This window comes from Sesamum indicum, linkage group LG8 (assembly GCF_026168435.1).
Source record: "Sesamum indicum cultivar Baizhima isolate 11 linkage group LG8, ASM2616843v1, whole genome shotgun sequence".
In the NCBI taxonomy this organism is placed as follows: Eukaryota; Viridiplantae; Streptophyta; class Magnoliopsida; order Lamiales; family Pedaliaceae; genus Sesamum; species Sesamum indicum.
Genome location: NC_142664.1, coordinates 27,136,697 through 27,150,665, shown reverse-complemented (window position 1 = coordinate 27,150,665; position 13,969 = coordinate 27,136,697). Strand labels below are relative to the sequence as shown.

Genomic DNA, 13,969 nt, shown 5'->3' with positions numbered 1-13,969 from the left:
GCAAGCATTCCACGTAAACCTAAAATTTGATTTTCTACGATGATGTAATTGATGCATCAATAATCAAGAAAGCAGATTGGCCCCGCCCATTTGATCCTTTTATTACTTTATTTTTTTTTTTGTGGGTTTCCTTTCTTGATTAATATCTCGAGAGAAACAAAGCTGCAATGGTAAATTGCAGTTACCAGAGAAAAATAAAAAGAATCAGATTTTAAAAAAACGCATATTCATAAATGTAGGAGAATGAGTGGTCCATGTTTTATTCAGTTCAAGTTTCAACGATTTTCTGAATATAAATGAATCAATGTTGATTGATTTGATTTTTGCGTAAACCTTAGTGTATATATTGATGGGTATCAGTCACTGAGATGGTAGAGTGTAAAGGGGGGTCATAGAGTTCAAGAAAACACCTTTTTACTGCTCCTACCTCAGGTTTCTCTTGCTGTTGCGTTCGGCCTGATGGATGTGAAATCGGGGCAAGAACCTCTTCTGTCGAGGAAAGAGGATGTTGTCGGCTGCGGCAAGAAGAGGTCCTTTTGGGTTTCATCAGCGAAAGTGATTCTGAGAGTGGTAATGTGGGTGATTTTCATTACATGGGCTGCTTTTATTTTCCTGTATCCATCTGATTTTGTGACGGAGTTGTACCACAAATGGCGTCAAGCAACGGAAGGAACTCTGTTTGGGATCACAGGTTGGATGGCAGCTCGAAATTCTTGAATTCTTGTGTTGTCATTTAAGTGTATGTTGAATCTCTTTTTTAGCTCAAAAAGTTATTTTTTGCTGCAGGAAGTGTGTTTCTGCTTTTCAGTGGCCCAATTCTCCTCATTGCTATTCTTGGCTCTGCATATATTGTTCTCGTTGGAGAAGAGGAAATTCATGAGTATGTAACTTTCTGGGAAATTCTTGTTTGATCATTGCTGTTATGTGATCACTGTATGAATGCTTGAATTTGGAATTGTGTCAACAGGAAAAAAAGTTCAAAGTTTCCACGCTTTCGGTTGTGGACATTCCCGGTTCTTGTGGATGGACCTTTCGGAGTAGTCTCGGCTGCAGAGATGATCGGGATCGTGCTCTTTACTGCATACGTTGTCTGGGCCTTTGCTGCCTATACTGTGAAGAACAGTGAGCTTGTGTCCTGGTTTCATGTGCCCTCAAAAGAGAGGAGGTAATAATCTTACCTATGTTTTTGTTTATGTATTTTGCGAAATAATAACACTAATAACAATGATGATGATGGTGATAATGAGCTTAAACACTGAAATACTGTGTCGTGCTCGAGTGCTTTAGCTGCTCAGATAAGCTAATTCTCGATACGTGGTAGATATGCTTTTCTGACTAGTACCCTATTGTACCATGGGCTATTGTAGCATCTTGATGCTGGAACTAGCAGGTCTTCGATTGGGGATGATCGGGCTATTTTGCACCGCCTTCTTGTTCTTGCCCGTTGCAAGGGGATCAGTTCTTCTCCGGCTTATAGATATCCCCTTTGAGCATGCTACAAGATATCATGTTTGGCTGGGACATCTGACAATGTTGCTGTTTACTCTCCATGGCCTTTTCTATGTGATTGGATGGGCAATTGAGGGCCGCCTCGCCCGAGAAGTGAGTCTTCTTACCATATTTTAACTGGCCTCATTATGTGGAGATTTTGTAACCAACTCCTAAGAAGATCGCCGTAACTAATGCTGGAAAGCATCGTCATGGATCATGTTTGCATGACAGAGTTATACTATTTTGAAATAAAAGATGACAAAGATGCTAATCTTTTCCCCTTATGGTTTCATGCAGCTGATGGACTGGAAAAACATAGGTATAGCTAATCTTCCAGGAGTTATCAGCCTTCTAGCTGGTCTACTGATGTGGGTGACATCACTTCCTGGAGTGCGACGAATCAACTTTGAGTTGTTCTTCTATACCCACCAATTATATGTAGTTTTCGTTGTCTTCTTGGCCTTGCACGTCGGTGATTTCCTCTTCTGTTTTGCTGCTGGAGGAATATTTCTGTTCATGCTCGATCGATTTCTCAGATTCTGCCAGTCCCGGAGGACAGTTAATATACTCTCTGCTAGAAGCTTCCCATGCGGAACTCTGGAACTAGTTCTTTCCAAACCAGCAAGTAATTTCATCTCTTCAAAAATTAGCTGGATTTTTTAGAATGCTTTATTGCAAAAATCATGTTATTGTTTCCCTTCTGCTATGCAGATCTGCACTACAATGCTCTGGGATGGATTTTTCTTCAAGTTCGTGAATTATCTTGGCTTCAATGGCATCCTTTTAGTGTCTCGTCTAGTCCTCTTGATGGAAAACATCATCTTGCTGTCCTTATAAAGGTTCTTGGTGACTGGACCGGAAAGCTGGACAGACTTGTCTCGAGTGCTTCTGAGAAGGGAACTGAGACGGAGCATCTCTTGCAACGTTATCCAAAAATAACAGCTTCCGTGGAGGGACCTTATGGTCATGCATCGGCATATCACTTGACGTGCGTTCTCTTGCTATTGTTATATATACTATATTCAGATACTGAGTTTTCAAGTTCCGAACAATTTAGTGTATCTTTGCTGATCAGTTTGTTATACACATGATTCCTACTCTTAGGTATGAGAACCTCATATTAGTCGCAGGTGGAATTGGAATTTCACCTTTCCTGGCAATCTTGAGCGATGTTCTCCACCGTCTCAAGGATGGAAAACCTTGTATGCCGAAAAATATACTGATAGTGTGGGCAATCAAAACGTCTGATGAGCTTCCTCTTCTTCACACAGTCGGCATGGAATCCATCCTTCCAAATTTCTCCAATTCTTTGAACCTAGAAATTCAAACTTATGTCACTCGAGAATCACAACCTTCTCTGGTAACAAACCTTGATCTTTCAGTTCCTTAATCAACTATAAATCATATTTGCAACTTCTACTTGTACAATCTTGACGAACGAACTGTCAACTGCAGGAAGAGGGTAAAGTAATAGAGCCCGTCAACTCTGCTGTTTTCCCCGCCTCCAAGGGATGTGGAATGTCTGTGTTGGTCGGCACTGGAAACATAATATGGTCCGGGATATACGTGATCGTGTCTACAGTTGGTTTGGTGATTACATTGGCTTTGCTAGATGTCTTTTACATAAACCCTTATCATGTGTCTGCCTGGTGGTACAAGGGACTTCTGTTCACTGCATGCATGTCCGTGAGTGTTCTCATTTTTGGAGGTCTGGTAATTGGTTTATGGCATCACTGGGAAAGAAAAACGTCCTCGCATGAAGGTAAGAAATCCATAGAGAACGGCACTGTGAAACAGAATGAGCCGAAGATGCACAAGGATTCCAGCAAGGAACAATACATTAGCGCTACTCGGTATGGTCAGAGACCGGACTTCAGAGGTATGTTCAAGTTTAAGTCTTCTTCATTTCTTATTTTCTGGGGTTGAACAGTGAATGATTTAGTCTGTTAAAGACATGACAAGTTGCTATATTTCTTCAGTAATTTCTTTCAAGACTTCCAGGGTGAATTTAGACTCTGCTTCTCCCTCTTTTGCTGCAGGAATTTTTGAGACAATGTCAGACCGATGGGGCAACGTCGATATAGGTGTTATACTCTGTGGGCCTCCAGCTCTTCAGACTACTGTTGCTAAGGAGTGCAGGACACAGAACCTGAAGCGTCGAGGCAATCAGGCTATCTTTCATTTCAACAGCCACAGTTTTGATCTGTAGCTTCCTCTGAAGTACTTCCTAAGTGCCTTCTACTTCCAATGGGATGATAGATCCAAACTTATTGTAATAGATTATAGGTTCATAGTAGCTCAAACCGCATATAGTTATGTACAATACGATGTATATGATACATATAATGATTAATGAATATTGTATTGCCTGTAGCACCCTGTGTCGTGCCCGGGCTGACAATTTTAGGATTAAACAACCCTGGAACATGGACCATTTGAGGTGGAATTCACCCAGGACAAGTGGAAGCCTATAATTCCAATAAAATTCTCAGATATAAAAGATTTACATTTGAACCAAAACTTGAAACATGCAACTAACGAATCTTAAGACGTATGAGAATAAAGAAAACGAGACTATGCTGAGCCAAGTCAGACATTGTGAGAGTTTATTAAGACGCATAGTGACAGTTCACATTCAAACTCTATTGTCCAAAGAATATATGTTGGTTTTAATACGTACATACATACTATATCACAACTTCAGAACAAATGGGGTTGGCCCCGTTTACTTCTTCAAGACAGTCCAACTTTTCCAGCCGTAGATTGGCCCATCTGTTGTCCAGGTGCTCTTCATCCACCTAGTCCTATGTATCTTTCCATTGTCCTTAAAGATCTTCCCAAAATTAGCTAACACATCAAGAAACTTTATCCACAGTCACACAGCAGAAAGGAAAGGCAAGGAGTAGACTCATGGCCGCCAAGGAGCTGGTGGAGGTGGTGGTGTTGGAAACATGGGTGGCACAGCAGAGAAAATTGTGTTCTTGTCAATCCCCACGCTCGAGTCGCCAGATAGAGCAACAAGAGCTGCAACCAGGCCTGCATTGCCTGCAAGTGTTGGCTCTGTATAGTTGTAGTTTGTACGGACGTCATGGAAACCATCGTGCCTGTCTGGGCCAGCAACCATAGCTCCGACAATAGTATTAGGATTTGGCTTGGACGAGTCCCTCCATTTCCATCCTCCCTTGCAGTTATACTTGACCTTGTTCTTGGGAATAGAGGCACCTCTGTGGTGGACACGCTTCGGATAATGATTGCCAAAGCCCACAACATAACTCATCTTTCTAGGATTTTTCCCAAGGATGTAATTGATCTGAAAGGTGAACAAAAGAAACTGGTTATAGAAAACAATCACATTAACAGCCGGAACTCTTCGAACATAAGAGAGTGTCTGGTACCTGGGTCTGTGCAAATTCCCGAAGGACATCGGCTGAGTAGAAATGCGGCCCACAGTACCAACCAGGTGTATCGGCAGCTTTCATATAGTCACTGAAAACTGTAGCCAGGAAAGCTGCATTGACTACATACTGAAGAGGCTGAGGTGCTCCATGATTTAACTGGATCATGCCTCCTGTTCAGGTTCAGCAAAATGTTTAAACTCGACTGGATAACCTACTTATTATCTGCACATTGCAATATAACATTGACTACCTCTTGTTCTGTTAAATGATGAATAATATGGTAGGAACGAGCACATGAATATACTAGTCTGGTTGTGGAATGTTCTCAAAATTTCTTCATAAGGATAGCCAGGGCTCAGGAATAGTCTCATTCGACTCAGCAGCACCTGAATAGAAAACCAAAGGTTGTTTCACCAACAATTAGTAAAAGTTCTTTCACACCAAAAGATGAAACGAAAGGAATTGCTCATCTTTGGCAGAACTTATCAAGTCTAGATTCATTGTATCAGCTATTGTATTTTGCAGAAGTGGCATATTCATTTCCATGACAATGATCATAGATTTATTTCAATGTGCCTAATATCAAATCTCATGGAGGGGAAGCACTTAATTTTCAAGATGAAGGAACAGAAAACGTGACATTAGGCATAATGACCTCATCCCAAACGGACAAGTACTAGGCAAGAAATGAAGAAGAAGATTGGCATTTTGGGAAAACCTCTTAATTCAATTTGGTTAAAAAGAAACTGATCAACAATGTCGTCTGAAATCAATTTAATGTAATAAAGCTAGTTATATAAACAATCACAAAAAGGAACTTGTAGCTAAAATCCCAAGTCAGTCACAATGGAGAAACAAACACGAGCAGATTTATTTTACTTACTTGAGCTCCGGCAAGCTTATTGTCCCAACTTAGTACACCATAATACGGGCCACCCCAGAAAGCACCAGCATGCTTGGCAATACCAGGAGTTGTAGCAAGCTGAAGATAGGAATTGTTCCCCGTAGCATAATACAACCAAGTAGCACCCCACACAAACTCATCCCAGTAACTTGTGGAATTATAGAAAATTGCAGCCTCGGTACCAGTACTGTATCTACCACGCTGATCCCTAGAGAATTTAAAGAGAGTCTTGGCACCATGGACAAGCTTTTGTGAGTAGGCCTTGTTGTCCTTGAAAACAATTGATGCAGAAGCCAAAGCGGCAGCCATCTCAGCAGCAAGATCCGAGCAACTATGACATTCAGTAACAGGTCTATCATAATCAATGTCCTCCGGACGCATCCAACAGTAGTGATCATTGGGTTCGGGCCCTCCTGAGGTATCACCTTTTCCAACCTGCCGATAAGAAAGGACGGAGGCTTAATACTTGTGCATGACCACGGAATTTGCCCTTTAAACTTAAGCCCATGAAAATGGACTGAAGGAGTAAACTTAGCACATCAATCAAGAACTCCTGTTCACAAGACCGGCAGTCTTGTGGAAGCAAGTGATTTGATATCAAGTCAAAAGGTTTAATTTTTCTTGCATTCAACAAATAGCTGCATAGAGACAACACACTAACAAACTAAAAGAAAACAACAGCAGAGATGTGGAAAATGAAATAATCTAAACATGGTTTGAAACGGCATTGGTGTTTATCTTTGAATGTTAGACAATATATCTGCAAAGTTACCTGTGCCACAATTCGATCTATTGTATCAGCAGTGTGATTAAAAGTCTTGAGGAAGTAATCTGTCCCCCACTTGATAATATCTTTGACATGGTTAAGCTCTCCAGCTGCCTCATACTTTGCACTGTATTCTATCACACTCCAACTCAACATAGTCATGGCAAAAGATTGAGGGAAATTGAATTTGATTGCGTCTCCAGCATCATAGTAGCCACCAGTCAAATCTTTAAACAAAGTTGAAGAATCAGACTCCCCATCATTTAAACACGAGTTTCCCCTCCATGATACATTATTGTGCTTTGGTAGTTTCCCAGCTGTAAATTGGAGCATCAGGCATCAGACTAAGAGCATTAGTTGATAAATAAAATACAGTAAATTAATGAATTTAGCCAACAGCTCCAGGCTTGCAGCCAGTTTGACTAAAATCACACCGTCATCCAAATATGTGTTCCAATTTTCATTTTTGTGATGCAATCCAGATAGAGTCTTCATTTGGATCGAAGGTCAATGTGGTCGTCTATCCACGGATCAACCAATCAATTATCACAACCCAAAGATGTTGACAATAATATAATAACCTTCAGAAATTGAAGGTTTTCGTCATAATTGACTGATTCTCACTGAAAAAGAAACATTATCAAACACAAGTTCAAGCTCGCCAACAACCTACTCATGCAAGCATAGTCTTCAACTGTCTCCCACATTTCAAATCTATTCAACATCTCCAGATATAAAATTGCATGAGGAAAACATACAAATGAAAAGCTAAAATTTCAAAGAAATATCTACATCCCCCCTCCATATTTCAATAACTATCTAAAGTAACATTCACAAAAACATAAAAGTAATTCTCAAATATGTCATCTAATTTTCTTCGTATCCACCTGATACCCAAATTCATCAGATCCAGTAAAACCAAGCAAAATTTATAAGTCGCATTTAAAGACTGTATATCAGTTCACTTACATCGCTGGGCATTAAAGAACATGAGGGCCTTGTTCAGCGCCAGTGTGTAATTATCCGGCGGCGGCGGGCGGTGGTGGTGACGAGGCACCGTCTTAACGATCAAGGTGATAAATCCCGCCAAGAACCCAGCAGCCAGAATAGTCCCCACTGTCCACACAAAGATCTTCCTGCTGACAATGATGCAGCCCAGATCTACATACTTCTTCTTCTTCTGCTCCCCGGGCCCCAGCAGCCAGCTCTGCTGCGTCTCATCCAGCGGCCGCGACAGTGCCGCCCTGTCGTAGTCCTGCAAGTTCCTGCTCCGGTCATCGTCCGTGGCCGAGTCCGCCGCTATCTCCAGCGGCCCACCCCACGGATCCCTACCATACATACTCATTCTCCTCTCCTCCCCAGAAGAGAAACCTCCAAGAACAGCGCACCCAACAAAGCTGGCTTCTGATCTAAGATCTTCTTGAGATCAACCGATCATTAACTGGGAAATGCAAGCTCGATTCTTGGCCTCTTGGGTAAAGAAAAAGAGTAAAGTGGAGTAATGGGGTGGGGAGAATTTGGGAGCTTTTGGTGTGTGTGTGAAAGATGGGACTGTGGTGGACTCAACTTTGCAATAATAATGGATGGGATTTGGGCTGTGGGGTTGCTGTATTCTGTCTGTATATATTTTGATTTTGATTTTTATTGGTGATAGATAAATTGAGTAATTGTTGATGAATAATTATAGAAATTGGTTGATGAAAGTGACCACCCCACCACCACCCAACAAAGACAGTCTGTCTAATTCTCTCCACCATGTGAATTTCTTCAACCTTAATATTTATCACTACTAATCACTATCACTTGTGTTGTCGGCACCACAATTTAGGCATAATAAGAATCCAACATTGCCCGTTGGTTCATCGATTCAGCAATAAGCGAGTTGGATTTAAAAAAAATATATTAAAATTTAAAACTTTAAAATCATGTTAAATTGAAAGTGAAGGTTTTAACTTTTTCATTCTCGTTCCAAACATAATTAATTTTATCTTCAATACAGTATAGTAATGTGTTTATAAAACTTTTAAAATGTTTTATGAAGTATAGACAATTAAGTTATGACATAAAAGGCACATTTTTCTTGTCCTAATAATTTTGCAAAACATGCTATAAAACAGTTAAGTTAACAGTCCTTAGCCGGACCATGTTTGCTTTTTTTACCCTAAAATTAAAGTAAAATGTGGGAGTTGGAGTGTCCAAACAGATATTGATTGCTTCAGCTTTTGTCTCTGATACCTACTTTGCTTATTTCACACTGCAAATTTGCACCTAACTACTTAATCTTGATGCCATTCTCAGAATTAATTAATATTTATTACTGATAAAAAGTGTATTAAGATTAACTATTTTTTCTAATAATTTAAATTTTTAAATGAAACCATCATTTTGTGAACAAATTATTAGTTAGTTTAATAAAGGTGTTTTTTTTTCTTTCTTAATATTGGGTTGTGATGATAATTGAGATTATTACTATAAATATTATTATTATTATTTAATGATGGGAAGGAAGCTTCTTTTGTCCACCGACAGGGAATAAGAGATGTTGGTGCTACTGCCTCTCATATGCACACTGATTTTCCACTAAATTGGGCCCCACATTTCAGAAAAATACAACAGCAAGAAAATAAAGAAATAAAGGACAAATTCAACTTAATTTATTGCCTTTTGAGATAATTAATTACATTAACTAGTAATCTAACCTAATCATTTATTAATGACCAATTATTATTAAAAATACAAAAATATAAATTTCTATAAATGAAACCAAATCCTACATGACTTGCCCTCAAAAATTTTCTTTTACTGTAGGAATAAATTGTAAGTTAAGTAGCAGTATGAATTGAAAATTTTCAATAATAATAAAAAAAAAGGAAAGTCAGAGTATTTAGACAATTAATTTAATATTTAAAATCTTATGAATAAGCTACATAGTTGACAGGGAGCTGTTTATAAATTTTGGTTTAATTAATTTAATTTAAATCAGTTAAATATAAAAATTATGAATAAAATGCACTATTATTAAATTATTTTTAAGAATAAATTAATAAGTATTTATTTTAAGAGACCCCTTAATCTCAACGGCTAAATCAACAAGTATATAATGTGGGGTGACGAAGGTCAGGCGTCGGTGGCAGCTGATATTTGATAATTTTTATCAAAATTATTTAAAAAAGCATATTATTTTTCATTTATTTGCTTAATTATTTAAAGTATGTATGTTTTTTGTAGATAAAATATCACTATTAATCTCACTAAATTAATGTTTCAGTCTACCAATTATCATTCTGAAATTCAAAGAAAATAATTAAGTCTGACTAAGTTTCATGTTTTTGACGTACCAAAATAGGTTTAGAGGCTATAACCAAAAAAAAAAGAAAAGAAAAAAAGAAGACATTATTACAATTATTGTTTAAATAATAAGTCGTCATGATATGATACGTTGTTTCTACGTGCATATATTAATTGACCAGGTAAGTTAATATAAAATTTAAAAAATTGAACAAATTAGTTATTTTATCAGGTGAATGATAATTTTTTATGATGATTTGTAAGTAAGGAGACTTTTTCTTTTTTACATAAGTATAGATGATTATGTACTAATAAATCTTGAAAAGTGTATATTTATGTATTTTTATTTTAATTATTTTTAGAAATAGTGGTCGAGAGTTAATTTATTATATATTATTAATTTAATAAATATGGCACAATTTATAATTGCATGGCATTTTCTCATAATGATTTTTTTTATTAGATAATGTAAATGAACATATAAATAATCACTATATTGGAATCAAACAAGAAGGTGTCGTGGTGTAGTTGGTTATCACGTCAGTCTAACACACTGAAGGTCTCCAGTTCGAGTCTGGGCGACGCCATTTTATTGTTCATTTCTTATATAATTTTGTGTTTTTGGAAAAAAAAGAAAAAGTATCCTCAATGATTTGCTTCAAGGCATTTAGACTAGAGTGCCCAGCTAAAATTTAATCCAAGTTTCTTCTAATTAATTTAAAATTATATTATATTTTATGTTGTATTTTATGAATATAAGTAAATATCATCGTATTATACAAAATATTATATGTATATTTTTACGTAAAAAAGTGTATAAGTAATGTTGTAATATTCATACCAGCCACATTTTATCGACTTGACATGATTTTCACCGTGCAGACAGAAAAATCACCAGAAGTTCCATTGGTAAATATGATCTAAGAATATGCCACAAACTGAAAGAATGATACTAATTTCTAAACAAATGTTAATTGTTCCAAGAGGATGGCATGTGAGAAGTAGAAAGTTCAACTTCAGATGCTGCAATCTGACCATCAACCACTGATTCTTGAGAAATGGAAATGGTATCAGTTGGTTCAGTTGTCAGTCTACTGGTAGTTCTTCTGCCTGTAGATGAACCAGGCTTACTATCTTTAGCCCATGTTCGTATCAGTTCCTGAGTGAACTCGTCGAAAACGGTTTGTTTAAACATGCTCCCCATCTGCATTTCAGATGCAAAACATTGAAAAACCATTAGTATACGTATGCCGAACTTGTTCCAAGATTGCTGATGGGTAGAGATGCTGAAAGAGCAACGCGGGCTGAAACAGTGAGCTTCTTTTTTGAAAGTTCAAGGATTAGTGTTGCCGTTTCTTACGTTTAGGAGGAATATTTTTGCCTGTTAGTGTTTTCACAAGCAGATAGAACAGAATTAACCCGTGTATGTTCATGTACCTGAGTGACTAAAGCATATAAAGGTAAAGTGCTGTAGCTGCAAAGGACTTGCACAATGACCCTGCAAATAGAGTTTTACGCAAAATGATCAAATAACACCTTGAAATTCAAGTTGAGAAGCTGTTCTTATTTCTGTGATTAGTAAATAATACATACCCAATCACAAGTCTTGGAATGATGAAATGCAGACCCTCCATGATGCATGATCTGAAGCCGTATGTGGCCTGGACAGTGAAGAAGAAAAGAGTCAAAGTTGATCAGGAAATGTGAATGATTTTCTTGGATTATGATATGATGTATCTGCTTAATACTCACCCAAATCCAGAAGAAGAATGCAATCTCGAATGAGTTTTGGAACAGAATGAAGTGAATCAAGTAAAGCACAATGGCTGGACGGTGAAACCAAAACAGTTCGTCAGAAGGCCTGACCGGGGTTCCTTCAGCATCTCCCGCCCTTTCTGCAGCATCCTGGGCTAGTTCAGTTATGATGTGCTCCAGTTTAGCTCCGACTATTAGAAGTAACTGAGATATACACCCAAAGACACGTTCAGGCACCTACGTCTTTCAATTTTCATCCTCTCAGTTATATATGATAGTAGTTAGATCGGTTAACTCACTACTAGAGGCAGAAATGATAGCCAGAAGTATGCATGCCATCCTGTGATTTTTCGCCCGTAAGCACCAAAAAGTTAATAAAAAGAATGAGAGTTGCATAATTAAATGCTGAAGAAGTCATGATAGTTGATAAGAAATAGTACCTGCTATATTTAGAAGCAAGAAGATCACAACAAACAGCCATAAGTACCAGCTGTGTGCAAGATCATTCACCAGTGCGGTCAGCATAAATCCAAGTTCATTAATTTGTGAATCTGAAATATTACTCAATTTTTTCACCTTATTCCTATGATCTTCTTGAAATCTTGTTCCAAGGTCCTTAGCATGTACTTGTGGAAATCGTAATTCGGGTTGCTAGGACAATGTTCCTGTACCAAGTGAAGCTCAGTCAACAACTTTAGAAGGATTGATGGCAGTAATTAGACGTCGACAGTATCTAGTATTGAGGAACTTTACACGTATAAATCCCGAGCGCAGTGCTATGTAGTCGGACTTAGTTACGGAGCCGTAAAATTGTTTGAAGAATGCAGCCTACAGAAAGGATAAGAAGATATATAGTATTCAAGAATTTAGGGAAGTTGGATCAAATTAACGTTTGTCGGTAACTTACCATCCAGCTTACTACGTGAAATTTTCTCCAGTATCGGCCCGTCCGTCCCATGAACTCTTGTAAGTGAAGATGAGGAGCATGGACTACGCACAAGAATATCATGGCATTGAAAATAGAATATATGTTTTAACGAATTTCTCTAAGGAAGAAGAAGAAGAAAAGGAAAGAATTCCGGTGGTTTTTACCTCTGTGAAATCTTGATGCTTCATTTCTAATTGAGTGTTCCCAATGTCTCCATTCCCTTATCTGCAAACAAGGTCTAGCTTAGACATTATGAATTTAGGCACATTGCTTATATATCATGAATTGTGTCAACATTGCTTCAGTAAGTCACTAAGGAAAATTCTCTATAGCTAATTGATTTTGTTGCCCGATGTTGAAGTTTTTCAGGCAACAATGCATACCTTGATTCCTCCAAGAACCATGGTTGAGGCACAGGAGACGACATAAACTACAGCCAAAACAAATATGAATATGTGCAGCTGATGCAACGCTTCCAAAGACAGAAACGGGACATGTCCCTGTGTGGAACAAGAAATGAGCCGACACCATTGAAATCGATATTAAGTACCTAAGATTGTGGATCATGCATGCATACCTCTGAACAGTGCTGTGAAGCTCCTTCAGCTAAAAGCCTCCTTACATTCTTGGCAGTCAGATGCTCAGCAGTAGTACTTTTGAGTTTGCATGGGAGCATGATATTTGCTACATCATCAGGGATGCAAAAATCGCTTATTGTACCTTGAAAGACCGTCAAGAGGAGGGAGATAAATCCCAGAAGCATCAGCTCTGAAAATTCAACAAAGAGAAGATCATCAGTTGAAGTAGACTGCTCTTTATAGTAAAGATTGTTACAAGTTACCAGCAGATGTAAGAAAAATCCAGCACAAACCTTCCTTCACTTTTTGCAAAGCCTCAAACAAAGCTTCCTGGTTCTTATGCAGGAAACACTGATTAACATTAAATCAAGGGTTAGACAACATAATGCATCTTGTATCCTTCTCGAGCGTGTGCGTGTGTGTGTGTGTGTGTGTGAGAGAGAGAGAGAGAGAGAGAGAAACTTGTGCATGAATTTTGCATGACATGTGATCAAAGAGACAGAAAAGTGGTAAAGATTTTGCATCTTCAGCTATGAGAAAGAAGCAAAGCCGGAAACTTTTTAACAAAAATACGAAAAACAAACATTTTTCATGGATAAGTACCTTTCCAAGTTTATGAAGACCGCGCTCGGCCAAAACTGAGATGAAAACAATGATAAAACAGACAACAGCCACGACCCAAGTAGGCGTGTACTCGAACGAACGCCCTGATTCTCCCCCTGCCATTGTTGGAGTTGCTATGAATAAAGCAAGATCATGTTACAGTGCAGGTTAAAAGGAGATGAAGTCTTATTATAATGCAGAAATGAAAGGGAGAATGGTATAGGAAAGGAAAAGAATATTGTGGATTGAAGGGAAAGT

General features: G+C 38.1%; 3 protein-coding genes and 1 non-coding gene across 4 annotated transcripts; 2 read left to right on the top strand and 2 right to left on the bottom strand.

Moving 5' to 3' along the window:
- Positions 1-3,864, top strand: FRO7 (ferric reduction oxidase 7). Its single transcript, XM_011089286.3, has 9 exons — positions 1-691; positions 787-880; positions 968-1,165; positions 1,368-1,602; positions 1,789-2,116; positions 2,203-2,479; positions 2,596-2,851; positions 2,947-3,370; positions 3,531-3,864. Exons 1-9 carry the CDS (start codon positions 460-462, stop codon positions 3,698-3,700), a joined length of 2,214 nt encoding a protein of 737 aa, XP_011087588.1. The 5' UTR covers positions 1-459; the 3' UTR covers positions 3,701-3,864.
- Positions 3,865-4,071: 207 nt separating this feature from the next.
- Positions 4,072-8,152, bottom strand: LOC105169415 (endoglucanase 25). The gene is made up of 6 exons (XM_020696347.2): positions 7,529-8,152; positions 6,566-6,876; positions 5,773-6,228; positions 5,140-5,275; positions 4,887-5,059; positions 4,072-4,801 (listed from the first exon to the last, which is right to left on the bottom strand). Exons 1-6 carry the CDS (start codon positions 7,902-7,904, stop codon positions 4,400-4,402), a joined length of 1,854 nt encoding a protein of 617 aa, XP_020552006.2. The 5' UTR covers positions 7,905-8,152; the 3' UTR covers positions 4,072-4,399.
- Positions 8,153-10,360: 2,208 nt separating this feature from the next.
- On the top strand, positions 10,361-10,434 carry TRNAV-AAC (transfer RNA valine (anticodon AAC)). The gene has a single exon. It is a non-coding gene; the product is annotated as a tRNA-Val (tRNA).
- A 187-nt stretch (positions 10,435-10,621) lies between these two features.
- On the bottom strand, positions 10,622-13,880 carry MLO13 (Seven transmembrane MLO family protein). The gene is made up of 14 exons (XM_011089285.3): positions 13,712-13,880; positions 13,402-13,459; positions 13,108-13,298; positions 12,914-13,030; positions 12,695-12,755; positions 12,510-12,592; positions 12,356-12,430; positions 12,179-12,267; positions 12,043-12,092; positions 11,902-11,942; positions 11,600-11,806; positions 11,441-11,508; positions 11,285-11,345; positions 10,622-11,051 (listed from the first exon to the last, which is right to left on the bottom strand). Exons 1-14 carry the CDS (start codon positions 13,832-13,834, stop codon positions 10,818-10,820), a joined length of 1,458 nt encoding a protein of 485 aa, XP_011087587.1. The 5' UTR covers positions 13,835-13,880; the 3' UTR covers positions 10,622-10,817.
- Between the last annotated feature and the right edge of the window lie 89 nt (positions 13,881-13,969).

Coding starts and splice junctions, on each gene's coding strand:
- FRO7 (XM_011089286.3), top strand. CDS start 460: ATGGATGTGAAATCGGGGCAAGAACCTCTTCTGTCGAGGAAAGAGGAT. Junction 692..786: donor AACTCTGTTTGGGATCACAG/GTTGGATGGCAG, acceptor TTTTTGCTGCAG/GAAGTGTGTTTCTGCTTTTC. Junction 881..967: donor GGAGAAGAGGAAATTCATGA/GTATGTAACTTT, acceptor TTGTGTCAACAG/GAAAAAAAGTTCAAAGTTTC.
- MLO13 (XM_011089285.3), bottom strand. CDS start 13,834: ATGGCAGGGGGAGAATCAGGGCGTTCGTTCGAGTACACGCCTACTTGG. Junction 11,346..11,440: donor ATTCCAAGACTTGTGATTGG/GTATGTATTATT, acceptor CTCTATTTGCAG/GGTCATTGTGCAAGTCCTTT. Junction 11,052..11,284: donor TATATGCTTTAGTCACTCAG/GTACATGAACAT, acceptor TCTGAAATGCAG/ATGGGGAGCATGTTTAAACA.
- LOC105169415 (XM_020696347.2), bottom strand. CDS start 7,904: ATGAGTATGTATGGTAGGGATCCGTGGGGTGGGCCGCTGGAGATAGCG. Junction 6,877..7,528: donor GTTCTTTAATGCCCAGCGAT/GTAAGTGAACTG, acceptor TCCAATTTACAG/CTGGGAAACTACCAAAGCAC. Junction 4,802..4,886: donor GGGAATTTGCACAGACCCAG/GTACCAGACACT, acceptor TTCACCTTTCAG/ATCAATTACATCCTTGGGAA.